Below are 19636 nucleotides of genomic sequence, written 5' to 3'. Positions count from 1 at the left end.
CCTATAATCACCACATTCCGCGTACTTAAATTAAAATGCTTATAATCACTGGTTATTGTGATCCACCTCGTTTCCGATTTATACATAAATAATGCATAGATAGTATAAATACGGGCTTTATCAAGGATTACGTTAAAGAATTCCAGAATGAGGCTAAACGTAGTTTTGCCCTTTTTTACTATCGCATTCGAGTTGTCTTTACAAACAAAATATGAAACTATCAAAATGGTAAATGATTTCGTTTTAAAATTACAGGGCCCTGTTAAACTTAATGCATTCATTTGTTGGTCACGAGGTAAGTATACTCCGTCGTAGCGCCATCTTATGTCAGATTATTAGACTGACGTAACTATATTTTTTTAGAAAATAAATTACTGCTTTGGAAAGAATTGTCATCAAATAACGTCCCTTGCGATATTCAGAACCCAAATAAAAACATATCGTACTATTTTCCACCAGAACATCAAATATTTTTTATTGATATGAGTTGCAACGGTACGAAAATGGTACTAGAACAAGTAAGTATTTCATAGTTGATAATGAAATAAAACAATATAGTAAAAATATATTCGAAAAGCGGAAGAAATCTGTAAACTATTAGGTACTCTCGTATAGATGAAGCTGGTTTTTAAAGTCGTAAGCGCGTTCGCTAAAAACGACCTTTAAACATTTTTTCCACCAGAACACCAAATATTTTTGATTGATAAGAATTGTAATGGTACTAGAGCGAGTAAGTAGTTCGTAGTTTTTAATGAAATAAAACAATATAGTAAAAATATATTCGAAAAGCGGAAGAAATCTGTAAACTGTTAGGTACTGTCATATAGATGGAGCTGGTGTTTAAAGTAAGCGCGTTTGCTAAAAACGACCTTTAAACATTTTGTGGTTGCCAAGATAGGGGGAATAAAAGTTTTATTTAGATTTATACTGTATAATTTCAGTTATGAATGGAATTATACATGATTTAAAAATATTTTAATCAGGTTTGATTCAATATCGCAACGTGGTATATGATACGTCTTGATTTAAAAATTGGTATTTAGGTTGAAATATGACAACAGTGGCATTGTCGGTTGATATTATAAATACATCTTTTTAGGACGAAAGTATGCCAAAAAACATGGAATACTTTGTATTTTTGTGCGAAAAATCTAAAAATCATGTTAATTTTCCGTATTAAAAGTATAGTTTTCCCGAATATCCATGTTTCGCCTATGATATTACAACGTTGCCATTTCACAATATCTGAACATATAAATTGTAGTCCCGCGTATCGTTTTTAGGGTAATCAAATGGATCTATTTAAGCAACCCTTTAGATGGATTATACTGTCCGACGGCGATTATGAGGATTTTAAAAATTATTATTACAGATTGGACAGTCAAATTTTTGTCGTGGAAAATTTAGAAAAAGAAAATTACGTATACAAAATTAAAGCTTTGTATAAAGTGTCGAAAGATTCTTCGGAATTTCTGGAAAATGATATAGCTCGATGGAATTCCAAACAAGGATTTTTTAAATACGATGAACTTTCATTTTCGAGGAATAGAACAAATTTGAAAGGATTGAATTTGAATATTTCTTACGTGGTTACTAATTCCGATACATATAAACACCTAGAAGATTACAGGTACTAGCTTGTTTTCTTCTTCTTTTTCTGATATTATCTATTGAATTAATTTTTGTTAAAATTGAATTTTTGGGATTCTAGAAATACCCATATCGATCCATTATCCAAATTAAATTGGTTGATAATGAAATATTTGTTGGTTATTTTAAACGCCACTTCTACCCCTATATTTGATACAACTTGGGGTTACAGAGACAGTAATACTAGCAAATTTACTGGAATGATTGGAGATTTACAATCAGATAGAGCTGAAATTGGAGGTAAATATTCTTATATCTTAATCACGTTATTAAAAAAGAAGAAGAGTTTTTTTATTAAACAAACTGAGAAAACAGGTGATCTACGTCGAAACAACGGTCGTGGGATAAACAATTGACTTTCTTCTATGTACCAGTTTCCAATATACTGCTTTTCAGAATTTATTTACTGCTTACCTACACTAAAAACAACGCAAAGCAATGTTTCCGGAGGCTATCCTTTGAGAAGTGATTTTGCCGTACCACTGGGTATCATATTAAATAAATAATTTTAGAAACTACACAAGAACTTATAGCAAAAGCATTTATTTACCCCACGACGGCCATTTTGGAATGCATATTGACGATTTATTAGATTGCTGAATTTTTTTGTTGTTAGCAAAAGAAGAATTCTATAACGGTTGCTGTTTATATCCTGATATTATAAAAAACGAATTTTTGAAATTTATATGTTTTTTTAAAATCACATAATACACAAGATTATATTTCAATTAATGTAAATTCGCACAGCAAAACGTTCATATTCTGTCAAAATGCCTAACTTCAAGTTCGTTACGACCGAGCCCACCTGGTAATACCAGTGTTGCCGGTTCTCAATGCATAAATAGTAAATTTCGTAATAATTGAAAAAAGAATTAGTTTTCAAAACCAAGTAAGTTATATCAGAAGAATATAGTAGTTGTTCAACTTTTATCCATTTTTGTTAAAAAAAAAACCGCCTATAATTTCACTATTTAGGATTGTTTTTTAATCTTTTACAGGCACAGCTTTATTTTTCACTATTGACCGAATAGACGTGATAGAATACGTAGCACCGAGTGCTCCAACTTACGCTAAATTCATCTTCAGAGCTCCCCCTCTATCGTACGTATCGAACGTGTTCACTTTACCGTTCGATACCGACGTTTGGTACAGCTGTTTCGGTTTAGTACCGCTGATTTTCATAGTAATTTATATAATAGTAAAATGGGAATGGAAAGATCCTACTTTTCGAGAAAAAGTACAAGAAAATAATTCGAATTCGGTGGTGCCTTTGAGACCGGGGTTTTTCGATGTTTTGGTGATGGAATTGGGTGCGGTGACGCAACAGGGGGCGGAATCCGAACCTAAAAGTAACGCCGGTCGTATAGCTACAATATTCGCTTTTATAGCTACCATGTTTTTATATACTTCTTATTCGGCTAATATAGTCGCCATTTTACAAAGCACAACGGAGAGTATTAAAACTTTAGAAGATTTGTTAAATTCTAGAATTTCGTTAGGGGTTGAAGATATTGTTTATTCTCATTATTATTTCAAGGTGAGTTGTGATTGTCCTACTTATTCCTACTACATTACAACTATCTAAAATATTTGAATTTTATTTTATCAACTTGGTTTTTATATTCACTTAAGTAGGTGAATTAGCCAGAACCTTTCAATATAATGTCAATATTTCTATTCCAAATCATAGTATTACAAACTAGGTGATACATTTCTTAAAAAAAACGTTAATGATACAGTAACCACAAACTTTTATCTTATGTTAATATATATTTTCCAAATAACATTTTTACAAATTATTAACATATTTATAGAACACAGTAGCCAGAACCGTTTAACTTTAGAACAATATGTGTACCTCTAATCACAGAACTTAATATCTCAAACACACGTAAAACTATAAAAGAGAAGAAGAAATTGACGTTTACTACATATTTACAAGGAAATAAAAATTAACATTTTCTATTAGATTTCTACAAAATACATGCACTATATGAATTTATTGTGTTGAATAAATAAAAAATATCATGACGAACTTATTTTTAACATAGTGTTAAAAAACAATTGGCGTCTATTATTCTCTCTGCGCGTTGTTGTTGCGCCGTGGAGAAGCAGTGGCGTAGATGTCTTGTATTTCATTTGATTATAATGATTTGAAATTAATTTCTTATCTACTGTATGATTCTAATTTAATTGGAACCAAAATTTTTTTATTCTCTCTGTAGACTGCAGATGAACCTATTAGAAAAGCGATTTATCAACAAAAAATCGCACCTAAAGGACAAAAACCGAATTTCATGACAATGCAGGAAGGGATCAGTAGAGTGCAAAAGGGTTTTTTCGCTTTCCACGTAGAAGTTTCTTCCGGTTATAAAATGATAGGAAATACTTTCCAGGAAAGTGAAAAATGTAGTTTGAAAGAAATCGTGTTTATAAATTTGATAGAACCATGGGTCTCTATTAAGAAAGGATCTGCTTATAAAGAAATTATTAAAGTGGGGTACGTAAAAATCAATTAATTCGGGGTTTTCAAACATTATTGTTCCCGCCACTGATTTATTTATTTTAGTTTGAGAAAAATTCTGGAAAATGGAATACAAAGACGTGATACGAATAGAATTTACACTAAAAAACCGGTTTGTCAAAGTAAGGGAAGTAATTTCGGAAGCGCCGGTATACTAGATTGTTATGCGGCATTTTTAATATTCGCCAGCGGGGTTATCTTCAGTTTGATTCTATTAATTTTCGAAATTTTGGCAATAAAGAAGATGAAATCGAGAGAAACTAATGCTAATATGTCATACTAGCACCGAATACCTCAATATTAATTCAATTAATCTGATATATAGTTAGAAAATACACAATAAATGTTATTATTTATGCAATTATATGACTTTTATTTAAAGTATATTTTCTTTTAAATCATCCCACTTCTATCTTATCCCTTTTCACTAATTAAATAATAAATATAGTGATAATATACAACCATAATATCTAACAAAAAAGTTCTACTTAAATACGTTGAATAAAAACGGCAACACTGTATAACAGGCGTGCACCTGACAATACAAATGTATATCTTTTATGCCTTTCATTACGTTTAGTTAATTTAATTTTTCACGGCCACGACAACACCTTCAAACGTTATTATATAATTACATTAATTTTATTGTAAATAAACAATTTCGCATTATAAATAATTTATATCTCACGATATTCAATCAACCGAATGAAACAATGTATTTTGTAATTAAATTCTTCAAAATAAGTTTTTAGTTATACAGGCAACCAGCATAACAGTTCTGTATTGAGTGTTACTAGCCTAGTAAGCTCCGATAATTATTTTAAAATTATATTAATAATACTTTTTTTAGGCATTTTTATATGTTTTTCTTGATGAATAGCTTTGATTAGGTCTCTTTTGAGAGAAAATTGGTTTCAAAAAACAAGTAAAAATTGACGTTTCAACCGATTACGGTCTTTATCAAAATTCATATATTGATTATTAATAATGATACAATTTAATCATATATTTATGAAAATCATCATATAAAACTATATAATTATATACTATTGAAAATCCGATAAAATCATTTCGTGCAATATCTAAGTATCATTTATATTGGAAATATTACGTAACATATTATTCATATTCTTAAGACTATATTTTGGATTAAAAAGCTATTTATGTATATTAAATTCGTAACAAACTATTATTCTAATATTAGACAACATTCAATATAGTTGTATATTGCTAGTTGTCTATAGTATTGTACCTTTTATTATTTTTTAACCATAATATTTTCCTACTACGCTGTTAAAGCGCTGTTGTCTAGTATCATATTTTTTCTAAATAATATAGAAATTTTTAAATCGTCAACCATATAATGAATAATAAAAAGATTTATAATTTAAAATTAAAAAAAAAAAATATTGGAATCTTGCCGATATTTATATATTGTATATTGATAATGTAGATATTTTTGTTAATTTTATTAGTTGGTATAGGTATTTATAATTAATTTTCTTTTTTATTCACGTTTTAATATATTTTTAATTTCTAAAAATCGAATTAGAATCGGCTTCAATTCATATTAATATGTAAAAAATTAATTTTAAATATTTTAATAAATAGAGTTACCTCAAATTTACCTGTACATATCGGCAACGCAGCCAAAACGACATTCCATTGATAGTTGTCATGCCAGCCACATGCTGGTATCCCGAAAACCATTGGCCACATCGCACAGGTAGCCGAAGGGGGGGAAAACTCGTTTAAAATTTTTAGTTCGTAAAATTCTACGAGTGAAAGCAAACGTTGTGTTATTAAACGATTGTTTGTTTTGAAAATTGTGCCCCTGTGCACAAATCGGAAAGACACAACGAAAATTTTCATTCTCGAATCACGAACACCGGACGGTTGGAATGCGACAGCAGTGATAATAAACGTAAAGGTGAAATGTACGTTAGAATAGTAGCATGGCGTCAACATACCTAAGTTTATGAAACCGCGATTTTTTAATGTAAAATGAAGGTTACAGTGTGTTTTGGTAGTGTACGTGTGGTTGTGCCTTGTGGCGACGGTGATATCTTGGTCAAGGACTTAATAAGGGAAGCTACTTTGAGATATAAGAAAGCTACGGGAAAGGTAAGTTCTGTTTGTGTTATAGAATTTGTGGTTATGTTTTGTATGCAATGTGAAACGTCGTTTCCTTGGTAATGTTCATCATAGCTTTATATCAATATTATTATTATTAATTATTGACAAATTTTATGTTTTAAATACATTATTAAATATTTAGTTAGTAAAAAATTCTAGTATTATCACATTCATGTAAAATATATTTCACAATTGGAAGTGTTATTATTTTTTTTTTTAGTTGGAAACCAGTTTTATCTCAGTATAAACACGTGTTTTTATATTAATTCTAACTCTTTACTAAATATGTTATGAATTAACACACGGCGTCGATAAATATTTTTACCGGGGGTATTTGATTTGTTGTATCAAATTAAGTATAATCATTATTATGCTTTTAACCTTTTTGTTTTCGACTTTACAGATATATTTTTATATACATTTTGATTATTTTACGTCAAACAAAACACGTAATCTTTATATATCTATTGTTTAAGTAAAAGTTCATCTATTTAACATTTAAACGTTGATTCGTCATCAATGGCAATTCCCACTCAGGTCATGTACATAGTGTTTTGTTTCACTGGTATAACATACCATTGTTAGTCAACATTATGAATTCCAATATAAGGTAATGTTATTGACGTGATTTCAATCAATAGGAATGTATTCTAAACATACAAACAAAAATATTAATCGCATTCATTTTGGGGGTTGAAAAACCTCCTTAAAGTATTTAAAATCGTACGAAATTAACTTATACCTAGTGTCTATTAAAAAACAGGTCATTTCAGACCCCGAGGGCTCAAAGATCTATCTAAAGACTTTCTTATGAAATTTCGAATGGTGTTGTAGGTTGAGGACTCAAAATAAAACTATCCAAGAGTTTTTTTTTTCAAATCCCAACGTTTCGATCTTTTATTTTATCTTTATCAAGGCTCTAACATTCGAGATTTGAAATAAAGGATTGGGATTTAAAAAAAAACTCGTGGACAGTTTTATTTTGAAAGACTTTTTCAGGTGTTCACCTCGCAATTTATATTTGATATGTAGGTATAAGAAGAAATCAGTGGATGCCAAATAAGGACTGTATGGTGGATGATTGTCGTGGTGAAGAATGATACGTCTTCTACGATTGGTTTAGAACCTATCCCATTCAGAATTGACCGTTCTACTTTGCTCTAATGGAACTAAGTATGCCTTATTAAACTCCCCGGTATGTCACATAACGGTTTTGCGATATCAGCATCGATTAATTCCTGGCACAAAAGCCGATTTTGAACGAACCTTCACGAAATTCATCTTATTGTGAAGTGCGACCACGATTGAATTCGGAAAACCAGCGAATCGCAGTGTCTAGAGATGGTGTTTGATCATCAAAAGTCGAAGCGAGTTGATCGGCACCTTGCTATTGATTTAATCCACGTTTAAACTCATAGAAAATGATCGCACGATAATGTTCGTCATTTTTGACGAACATCTCAAATATCACTCGTATAACAACACTTTTTAAGTACGTTAACCATTAAAACCGTCCAACTTTGTGATGTAAATGTCAGAATTGGCATATTCACATCGGTGTTTACGTTTTGAGTACGTTCACCATTAAAAACGTCAAATTTCGTGATGGCAATGTCAGATTTGACATATTCACATCGGTGTTTACGTTTTGAGTACGTTAACCATTAAAACCGTCCAACTTTGTGATGTAAATGTCAGAATTGGCATATTCACATCGGTGTTTACGTTTTGAGTACGTTCACCATTAAAAACGTTAAATTTCGTGATGGCAATGTCAGATTTGACATATTCACATCGGTGTTTACGTTTTGAGTACGTTCATCATTAAAAACGTCAAATTTCGTGATGGCAATGTCAGATTTGACATATTCACATCGGTGTTTACGTTTTGAGTACGTTCACCATTAAAAACGTCAAATTTCGTGATGGCAATGTCAGATTTGACATATTCACATCGGTGTTTACGTTTTGAGTACGTTAACCATTAAAACCGTCCAACTTTGTGATAGAAATGTCAGAATTGGCATATTCACATCGGTGTTTACGTTTTGAGTACGTTCACCATTAAAAACGTCAAATTTCGTGATGGCAATGTCAGATTTGACATATTCACATCGGTGTTTACGTTTTGAGTACGTTCATCATTAAAAACGTCAAATTTCGTGATGGCAATGTCAGATTTGACATATTCACATCGGTGTTTACGTTTTGAGTACGTTCACCATTAAAAACGTCAAATTTCGTGATGGCAATGTCAGATTTGACATATTCACATTGGTGTTTACGTTTTGAGTACGTTCACCATTGAAAACGTCAAATTTTGTGATGGCAATGTCAGATTTGACATATATATCAAAACTTAAGTAGAAACCCTCGTAATATATAACATACAAAATTTAATTCTGCAATCAAATAATTTCTCCAAGTTTTAGGATACCCCGCGTAAATAAAAATAAAAGAGAATATCCTATTACAAAGTTTTGAAGATTTGTTTTGGAAAAAAAAGTTTTAAAGAGAAAGTTTCCGAACTTGTCTTGTATAATTTAATTTATGACTGGATAGTCCTAAGCTTAATTAATATATTAAATATAAAAAAGTGTTACTTTAAGGATGATTGATATACACAGTGAATCTAAAACTAATATAATATCTCGGTGTTGAATGAAATTTATTATGAATTAAGTCTTCTAGTTGAAATTGAAGGTTAACTGATAGGTAGTAGTGAAATCAAAGCCTACGGAAACTCGCTGATTACGAAGTGAACGCTTTTTCTTAATTAATTTACGACTAGGTATATTTGATTAAATATGAAAACTAATTAGTAGGATGCGTGGAATTTTACGAATAGGTATATGAAGGAAGTTGAATGCTTGATATACAGGGTGCGGCAGCATAACTTCCTTTTTTAAAAAGTTCGCCATTTAGTCGGTAGATGTCGTAACGGAGTGCTAGTGGTCTCGTTCGAGAGGGGGGACTATAAAGTTTTGTCCCGGCACAGTTCAGTCGCCATCATGCGTTGGAACAGTGAGGAGCGTGCGTTTGCCGTTGAGGTTTACTTTTCGAGCGGATGTTCTGTGATCGCAACCCAGCGCGCCTTTCGGAATCGCTTTAATTTAGCCCCCTTGGCCCCTGTCCCGGACCGGAAATCAATTGTTACGTGGGTCACTACGTTCAGACAAACTGCAAGTGTGACAAGACGAAGAACTGGAGTCCCTCGGCCCATTAGATCACCGGAGAACATTGAGTTAGTTAGAACTTCAGTGTTGCGATCACCACGGCGTTCTGCGCGCAAACATGCGTCTGCCCTTGGACTTTCCGATCGTTCTGTGAGGAGAATACTTCATGATGATCTTCATTTTCATCCATACAAGATGGCAATTGTGCAGGAACTTTCTGAACGTGACTTCAATTCTCGGAGGAACGCGTGTGAGGTTTTTCTGGAAGTCGTTCCTGAGGACGCTATTGTTTTTTTTAGTGATGAAGCCCATTTTCATTTGTGTGGATCCGTAAACAAACAAAACATGCGCTACTGGGCTGATACCAATCCTCGACAATTGCATCAACGGCCTTTGCATTCACCTAAAGTCACAGTGTGGTGTGCAATTTACTCACGTGGAATTATTGGTCCCTGGTTCTTTGAGGAAAATGAAGTCACAGTGACAGTGAATTCGCACCGGTATGTAAACATGTTACAGGAATTTTTTTTCCCACGGCTAGATGAGTTGGACTTAGGGGACACTTGGTTCCAACAAGACGGAGCAACGGCACACACTTCAAGAACATCGATGGCTGTTTTGAGGGAACACTTCCCAGAGCGCCTTATCTCAATTAGGGGCGATTTGGAGTGGCCAGCCCGCTCTCCCGATTTGACCCCTTGTGATTATTTCCTATGGGGTTTTTTGAAATCCTGTGTGTATGTGAACCGTCCAAGGACCCTACAAGATTTGAAGACGAACATCCAGGAAGAAATTGCCAACATAACGCCTGCTATGCTGGCAAGAGTCATGACAAACGCCAGAAATCGGTTTACTCAGTGTATGGAGAATGGGGGACGTCACCTAACTGATTTGATCTTCAAAACTCAGTAAAACAAAACTTTATGTATGTGCCTGTATTATAAAAAACGAATAAAAATTTTCTGATTCATACAATAAGTTTTATTAACTTTTGAAAAAAGGAAGTTATGCTGCCGCACCCTGTACAAAGTTAAATACGTGATGTTTGACTATTTAATTCGGAAATTTTATGAATTAAAACAAAACCGGGCGTTTATTTTTACATTTTGTGATTATACGAGGTGGGATACAGGAATTTTATTGAATTTAAAAAGTGTGTGGTCCTATTAAGAAAACGCGGTACTTGAGAAGGTCTCACAAGGTGTCAGTTTCCAAAATGAACTCCCGCACATATAACCTGCCACGTGTTTTTCGAAAAAGTGGACGAATACCTGCCCAAAAAAGCTTCAATAAAAACGTCAGGATTCTTGTTATAACAGTACAAGCAGTTATACCGATTGACCGAACCATTCAGCTCGAAGATTGCTTCATCCGACCACAAGTAAAACTCGCAAACTTCCGATCTGCTGTAAAAATCATCCTCAACTGTCGTCTACAACGCGGCGCGTCGACAACAGAGCCTGTTTTTAAGATTTCCTGACACATCTTCCGCGCAGATTAATTATTTCATGTATCGGTTAATCATTTTTGAAACGCATCTATTCGACGAGCACGTGTTATATATCATGAAACAGACACAATTGAAAGTTAATATTTTATTTCTTCTAAAACTACTAAAGTTCGATGTGATCTTGGGTTATACCAATAAAATTAAACTGGGGGGGTCTAAAAGGGCATGTCTAAATATCCATATTCTAAAGGTTTTTGTATTGATGTTAACCAAAATACCTACGTCTGTTTTAACGACTATAATAAGGCATTTGTCAATGTTCTACTATTAAAATACGAGGGTAACGTGAAAGTATAAGAAAAATCCAATTGAAAAACTTATTTTCTTACTAGGTATCTAAATATTCACTTTAATTTCTAACAAATCTATTTCGTTTCATATTTTACGACCCTGTATATGCAGTTTTACATAAAAACTTCGCTACCAACGCATTTTAATAACTATTATTATTTATACGCATAGTGTTGATTTCTTCGAATAAAATTGATCACTCTGTATGATATAACACTCGATTTACAAGTAGCGATAAATAATAAGGAAAAAAAAATAACAGTCCAACGTGCATTTTGACGCTTCACTTGTTAGATAACGTGTTGTTTACGAGATAATACACTCGATAGAAAGGATACTGACCCTTAGGATATGTCGACGTGGTTTATTTCTTTTTCTTCACAACCTGTATATTAAATAAATTATGTAATGCTACAGGAAGATACACGCACACATATATATATATATATATACATAAAATGATAAAATCTATGGGATATAGTAGGCGGTAAACACACCATAAAAGGTTAATTTAAATAGATGTCGTTGGTTTTGGTAAAAAAAATATTAGAAAATAGGGTTATTTTTATTATAGTTTTACGTTGATATATGCGGGGTAGGATTTGGAAAAAAGCGTGTCATGCGAATGCGGTCACGAGTCAACGGTTCCAGCAGCTGTTATAATCCCTTCACCCTTTATTCGTCATTTTCTCCCTCGCTAAACTTTCAGACGTCTGTTATTATAAACCTAAAAACGAATTATTTTTCTCAATAAAACATTTTTAAACAAAAAAACTTTATTCGATTCCCTCCATTGTTTTACTAAACGTTCAAGAATGTGCTCGACAAGCTGTGAGGCTCAAACCGCGCTCGTCGGCACTCACAGATGACCCGGGATTATCCTCCTCCATGGACTAGCTGTAATCCGTGTCGTCCTTGATGTCTATGGTGCGCAAATGGCGTGTCAGATGTGTGTCTTCATTTATCTCATGCCAAATGTCTCTTTCTACGATTCCCTCCAATTTATTACTCCTCAAAACGGTCAAGAAAGTGCTCGACAAGCTGTGAGGCTCAAACCGCGCTCGTGGGCTCTCACAGATGACCCGGGATCATCCTTCTCCATGGACTAGCTGTAATCCGGATCGTCTTTGATGTCTATGGTGCGCAAATGGCGTGTCAGATGTGTGTCTTCATTTATCTCATGCCAAATGTCTCTTTCTACGATTCCCTCCAATTTATTACTCCTCAAAACGGTCAAGAAAGTGCTCGACAAGCTGTGAGGCTCAAACCGCGCTCGTGGGCTCTCACAGATGACCCGGGATCATCCTTCTCCATGGACTAGCTGTAATCCGGATCGTCTTTGATGTCTATGGTGCGCAAATGGCGTGTCAGATGTGTGTCTTCATTTATCTCATGCCAAATGTCTCCTTCTACGATTCCCTCCAATTTATTACTCCTCAAAACGGTCAAGAAAGTGCTCGACAAGCTGTGAGGCTCAAACCGCGCTCGTGGGCTCTCACAGATGACCCGGGATTATCCTCCTCCATGAACTAGCTGTAATCCGTGTCGTCCTTGATGTCTATGGTGCGCAAATGGCGTGTCAGATGTGTGTCTTCATTTATCTCATGCCAAATGTCTCTTTCTACGATTCCCTCCAATTTATTACTCCTCAAAACGGTCAAGAAAGTGCTCGACAAGCTGTGAGGCTCAAACCGCGCTCGTGGGCTCTCACAGATGACCCGGGATTATCCTCCTCCATGAACTAGCTGTAATCCGTGTCGTCCTTGATGTCTATGGTGCGCAAATGGCGTGTCAGATGTGTGTCTTCATTTATCTCATGCCAAATGTCTCTTTCTACGATTCCCTCCAATTTATTACTCCTCAAAACGGTCAAGAAAGTGCTCGACAAGCTGTGAGGCTCAAACCGCGCTCGTGGGCTCTCACAGATGACCCGGGATTATCCTCCTCCATGAACTAGCTGTAATCCGTGTCGTCCTTGATGTCTATGGTGCGCAAATGGCGTGTCAGATGTGTGTCTTCATTTATCTCATGCCAAATGTCTCCTTCTACGATTCCCTCCAATTTATTACTCCTCAAAACGGTCAAGAAAGTGCTCGACAAGCTGTGAGGCTCAAACCGCGCTCGTGGGCTCTCACAGATGACCCGGGATTATCCTCCTCCATGAACTAGCTGTAATCCGTGTCGTCCTTGATGTCTATGGTGCGCAAATGGCGTGTCAGATGTGTGTCTTCATTTATCTCATGCCAAATGTCTCTTTCTACGATTCCCTCCAATTTATTACTCCTCAAAACGGTCAAGAAAGTGCTCGACAAGCTGTGAGGCTCAAACCGCGCTCGTGGGCTCTCACAGATGACCCGGGATTATCCTCCTCCATGAACTAGCTGTAATCCGTGTCGTCCTTGATGTCTATGGTGCGCAAATGGCGTGTCAGATGTGTGTCTTCATTTATCTCATGCCAAATGTCTCTTTCTACGATTCCCTCCAATTTATTACTCCTCAAAACGGTCAAGAAAGTGCTCGACAAGCTGTGAGGCTCAAACCGCGCTCGTGGGCTCTCACAGATGACCCGGGATCATCCTTCTCCATGGACTAGCTGTAATCCGGATCGTCCTTGATGTCTATGGTGCGCAAATGGCGTGTCAGATGTGTGTCTTCATTTATCTCATGCCAAATGTCTCTTTCTACGATTCCCTCCAATTTATTACTCCTCAAAACGGTCAAGAAAGTGCTCGACAAGCTGTGAGGCTCAAACCGCGCTCGTGGGCTCTCACAGATGACCCGGGATCATCCTTCTCCATGGACTAGCTGTAATCCGGATCGTCTTTGATGTCTATGGTGCGCAAATGGCGTGTCAGATGTGTGTCTTCATTTATCTCATGCCAAATGTCTCTTTCTACGATTCCCTCCAATTTATTACTCCTCAAAACGGTCAAGAAAGTGCTCGACAAGCTGTGAGGCTCAAACCGCGCTCGTGGGCTCTCACAGATGACCCGGGATCATCCTTCTCCATGGACTAGCTGTAATCCGGATCGTCTTTGATGTCTATGGTGCGCAAATGGCGTGTCAGATGTGTGTCTTCATTTATCTCATGCCAAATGTCTCCTTCTACGATTCCCTCCAATTTATTACTCCTCAAAACGGTCAAGAAAGTGCTCGACAAGCTGTGAGGCTCAAACCGCGCTCGTGGGCTCTCACAGATGACCCGGGATTATCCTCCTCCATGAACTAGCTGTAATCCGTGTCGTCCTTGATGTCTATGGTGCGCAAATGGCGTGTCAGATGTGTGTCTTCATTTATCTCATGCCAAATGTCTCTTTCTACGATTCCCTCCAATTTATTACTCCTCAAAACGGTCAAGAAAGTGCTCGACAAGCTGTGAGGCTCAAACCGCGCTCGTGGGCTCTCACAGATGACCCGGGATTATCCTCCTCCATGAACTAGCTGTAATCCGTGTCGTCCTTGATGTCTATGGTGCGCAAATGGCGTGTCAGATGTGTGTCTTCATTTATCTCATGCCAAATGTCTCTTTCTACGATTCCCTCCAATTTATTACTCCTCAAAACGGTCAAGAAAGTGCTCGACAAGCTGTGAGGCTCAAACCGCGCTCGTGGGCTCTCACAGATGACCCGGGATTATCCTCCTCCATGAACTAGCTGTAATCCGTGTCGTCCTTGATGTCTATGGTGCGCAAATGGCGTGTCAGATGTGTGTCTTCATTTATCTCATGCCAAATGTCTCCTTCTACGATTCCCTCCAATTTATTACTCCTCAAAACGGTCAAGAAAGTGCTCGACAAGCTGTGAGGCTCAAACCGCGCTCGTGGGCTCTCACAGATGACCCGGGATTATCCTCCTCCATGAACTAGCTGTAATCCGTGTCGTCCTTGATGTCTATGGTGCGCAAATGGCGTGTCAGATGTGTGTCTTCATTTATCTCATGCCAAATGTCTCTTTCTACGATTCCCTCCAATTTATTACTCCTCAAAACGGTCAAGAAAGTGCTCGACAAGCTGTGAGGCTCAAACCGCGCTCGTGGGCTCTCACAGATGACCCGGGATTATCCTCCTCCATGAACTAGCTGTAATCCGTGTCGTCCTTGATGTCTATGGTGCGCAAATGGCGTGTCAGATGTGTGTCTTCATTTATCTCATGCCAAATGTCTCTTTCTACGATTCCCTCCAATTTATTACTCCTCAAAACGGTCAAGAAAGTGCTCGACAAGCTGTGAGGCTCAAACCGCGCTCGTGGGCTCTCACAGATGACCCGGGATTATCCTCCTCCATGAACTAGCTGTAATCCGTGTCGTCCTTGATGTCTATGGTGCGCAAATGGCGTGTCAGATGTGTGTCTTCATTTATCTCATGCCAAATGTCTCTTTCTACGATTCCCTCCAATTTATTACTCCTCAAAACGGTCAAGAAAGTGCTCGACAAGCTGAGGCTCAAACCGCGCTCGTGGGCTCTCACAGATGACCCGGGATCATCCTTCTCCATGGACTAGCTGTAATCCGGATCGTCTTTGATGTCTATGGTGCGCAAATGGCGTGTCAGATGTGTGTCTTCATTTATCTCATGCCAAATGTCTCCTTCTACGATTCCCTCCAATTTATTACTCCTCAAAACGGTCAAGAAAGTGCTCGACAAGCTGTGAGGCTCAAACCGCGCTCGTGGGCTCTCACAGATGACCCGGGATCATCCTTCTCCATGGACTAGCTGTAATCCGGATCGTCTTTGATGTCTATGGTGCGCAAATGGCGTGTCAGATGTGTGTCTTCATTTATCTCATGCCAAATGTCTCCTTCTACGATTCCCTCCAATTTATTACTCCTCAAAACGGTCAAGAAAGTGCTCGACAAGCTGTGAGGCTCAAACCGCGCTCGTGGGCTCTCACAGATGACCCGGGATCATCCTTCTCCATGGACTAGCTGTAATCCGGATCGTCTTTGATGTCTATGGTGCGCAAATGGCGTGTCAGATGTGTGTCTTCATTTATCTCATGCCAAATGTCTCCTTCTACGATTCCCTCCAATTTATTACTCCTCAAAACGGTCAAGAAAGTGCTCGACAAGCTGTGAGGCTCAAACCGCGCTCGTGGGCTCTCACAGATGACCCGGGATTATCCTCCTCCATGAACTAGCTGTAATCCGTGTCGTCCTTGATGTCTATGGTGCGCAAATGGCGTGTCAGATGTGTGTCTTCATTTATCTCATGCCAAATGTCTCTTTCTACGATTCCCTCCAATTTATTACTCCTCAAAACGGTCAAGAAAGTGCTCGACAAGCTGTGAGGCTCAAACCGCGCTCGTGGGCTCTCACAGATGACCCGGGATTATCCTCCTCCATGAACTAGCTGTAATCCGTGTCGTCCTTGATGTCTATGGTGCGCAAATGGCGTGTCAGATGTGTGTCTTCATTTATCTCATGCCAAATGTCTCTTTCTACGATTCCCTCCAATTTATTACTCCTCAAAACGGTCAAGAAAGTGCTCGACAAGCTGTGAGGCTCAAACCGCGCTCGTGGGCTCTCACAGATGACCCGGGATCATCCTTCTCCATGGACTAGCTGTAATCCGGATCGTCTTTGATGTCTATGGTGCGCAAATGGCGTGTCAGATGTTTGTTTTCATTTATCTCACGTCGAACGTCTCTATCCCTTCCTGTAGAGCCCGTCTTGCAAGAAGACAGTTAAGAGAGTTGATTCTGGTACCATCGGTGATTTCGCCAAAGTGAGTCTGGCGAGAGAGTCCGCCGGGCACCCAAACGAACGAATGAACGAATTTCGCAGCTATGACTCACTAGATTTTCATTACACTCCAACAAAAGCCTAGAGTACACCTTTCCGATCGTTAGGGTTTGTATTGCAGCTCTGTTATTTGAGCAGATTGAGTATAGCACGTAAACATTCCAAACGAACCAGATTCCATTTATTTTGGGGTGTCATCCGCTGAAGTAATTCCTCCAAGCGCCGTCTGTGCACCAGGTGCCAGGAGGTCCAGTAAAACTTTGGGTTTAGTTAAGAAGTTGGACTCTATCTAGTCGTACTTGGCCACCAGCGTTTCTGACATTAGAGTTCTTGCAACGTTTCGAAATGATAAAGATTATCAATCCTTCTTCAGGAAAAAGGTTGCAGGTTGCGGTAATTTTAGATAATTTTTGGATTAATATTTAAAATGATCGTACGAAATTTTGATTGTAGTTGTAATCGAATTTAAACTTATCGAAGTGAGCGCTCCCCGACTAATGCATTTGCATACTTACCGCAATGCTGCATTCTTCTCGTAGAAAAAAAATTGTGTACAGTTTATTTGAGCTTCTTTCACGGTTGTAATATTATATCAGCTTACTAAACGAAGTTCTTAGTCGAGCTGATTACGTTAAAACAGTAAGAGGCATTCAATAAAACGGTTATGGTGTGTTTCAATTCACTCTAGAATGTCAGAAAAATGAATTGTTCACTATAAATAACACTTCAAATGATAAATGTTGAATGTTATACTTAAATAAGAGAAGGATTTTACATAATTTTGATCCAAGTTGACTCATTTCTTAGTAATAATACATTATTTCATAAAATTTTGAGATATGGCAACGCTGATGCGAATATGTCGGTTGTTGTGCCGGAAAATGGTTGCATACTTTTTCGGAATAACTGGACAAGTTACCAACGTACTAATTTAAGAAATAAAAAATAATGTATGCTCCCCGTATAAAATCTAACAAACCGTCAGTCCACGTGGACTCATCATTTCCACTGTTTACCAATCAAAACATCGAATCGTGAACTTAAATGCGTTTTTATTGGCCGAAATATTCCTGTCAGAGACGATTCTGACTACCATTATTATTTATAAACATACTTTGGATCGAAATGTTTTTATTTCTTTTGTTTTATTTGCATAAATTCCATTTTCCTTTATGGTTTCTGCCTTAAAATCTCGTTTTGCATTAAAACGATTAGGATACAAAAAAAGGACTCAGTTCACGTCTGGTATCCTGCTTAAACCAAACGCCCTTACAAACATTTACATTCTACTCGTCTATTTACGTTTTATAATTTAATGTTTTCTTCAGAGACGATTCTGACTACCATTATTATTTATAAACATACTTTGGATCGAAATGTTTTTATTTCTTTTGTTTTATTTGCATAAAATTCATTTTCCTTTATGGTTTCTGCTTTAAAATCTCATTTTGCATTAAAAAAACGATTAGGATACAAAAAAAGGACTCAGTTCACGTCTGGTATATGGTTTAAACCAAACTCCCTTACAGGCAGGTACATTGTACTCGTCTCTTTATATTTTATAATTTAATATGGCAGATAAAACGGGCTTCGAACCAGTTTTTATAATCTGCAATTGATATTGGAAAAACTATACTTTTGGGATCATCTCATGGTCAAATCGAACAAACATTATTGATTAGAATAAATTGTACGATGTGTTTATAAATTGACAATTTATAGTATTAAAATATTATCCACCTTCGGCACCCCCTTTGAATTATGCGAAAATTTTAAGAAAGGGTGTCGTGTGGAACCTTGTTGGTATCAGGCATGAAATTTACATGCTGTAAATTGTCAATTTATGAATAAAAATCGACCTGATTCAGGTTTTTTCCACATATAACGCTTTTAAAATCCTAAAAGATTTTTTTTTTCAATTTAAATGAAATGAAAGTCGAAGTATTATGCCTTTGGTAGGCATAAATCAATCGGGATTCTCGCTGTGTGCGTTTAAAAGGTTTCGGGGAATTACGACCAACCCCATGGACGTAGTCATGGAAATTTTTATTCTTATCGAACATAATTACGAGGGCGATTTGATAAATTATAAATGTTATTTACTTATCACTTACCAGACACTTAATTTAGTTAGAGGCACGTCTAAAACTCTAAATTGTACTTTGAAAAATATTTCTTTTTATAATTTTTGACTAAATTATATGACACATAAACCAAATCAAACGAATTCTCAATATAGATCGGGTGAATATGGTGGATGAAACTTTTATTTTAAACAATACATAACTTTTTACCATTTTTTTTTAATAATTACACTTTTGGAAACACCCAGTATTATGGTTAATACCTTATTGGTCGAAATAAGACCTTATTGCTGTCTATGGGAACATTTTCCCCGTATAAATTCAGTTGTTTTGATTTTATTTTTGTTTTATGGGGTCTAGAGGTGTACCCGAGGTATTTAAACGTTTTAATACAGTCGAGTTTTTAATCAGCATTAAGTATTCGCGGCACCCACCTTACGGATAAACGTTAAGTTTATTTTTTTGAAAAATTACGTCATTTCTAAATAGATTTATCGAATTTTTTAATTAATTTTTAGATTTGTGA

The 19636-nt window shown here is 36.5% G+C and overlaps 2 protein-coding genes across 4 annotated transcripts in view; both read left to right on the top strand.

The window, feature by feature from the left end:
• Positions 1-157: 157 nt before the first annotated feature.
• On the top strand, positions 158-4512 carry LOC130898961 (ionotropic receptor 75a-like). Its single transcript, XM_057808598.1, has 7 exons — positions 158-295; positions 364-518; positions 1284-1630; positions 1712-1890; positions 2649-3187; positions 3876-4150; positions 4220-4512. Exons 1-7 carry the CDS (start codon positions 226-228, stop codon positions 4455-4457), a joined length of 1803 nt encoding a protein of 600 aa, XP_057664581.1. The 5' UTR covers positions 158-225; the 3' UTR covers positions 4458-4512.
• Positions 4513-5867: 1355 nt separating this feature from the next.
• The window catches only part of LOC130898960 (partitioning defective 3 homolog), a 66053-nt gene continuing 52284 nt past the window's right edge, over positions 5868-19636 (top strand). For 2 of the 3 annotated variants that reach the window (XM_057808597.1, XM_057808595.1), the window contains exon 1: positions 5938-6298. In XM_057808597.1, coding sequence (XP_057664580.1) covers positions 6179-6298 — 120 coding nt within the window. In that variant the 5' untranslated portion in view covers positions 5938-6178. Of the gene's footprint in view, positions 6299-19636 lie in introns of all 3 variants that reach the window. The other variant, XM_057808594.1, reaches the window with a different exon arrangement.

Source organism: Diorhabda carinulata, chromosome 10 (assembly GCF_026250575.1).
Source record: "Diorhabda carinulata isolate Delta chromosome 10, icDioCari1.1, whole genome shotgun sequence".
Lineage (NCBI taxonomy): Eukaryota > Metazoa > Arthropoda > Insecta > Coleoptera > Chrysomelidae > Diorhabda > Diorhabda carinulata.
The sequence above is the reverse complement of the archived record's forward strand: the minus strand, read 5'-3'. Positions and strand labels throughout refer to the sequence as shown.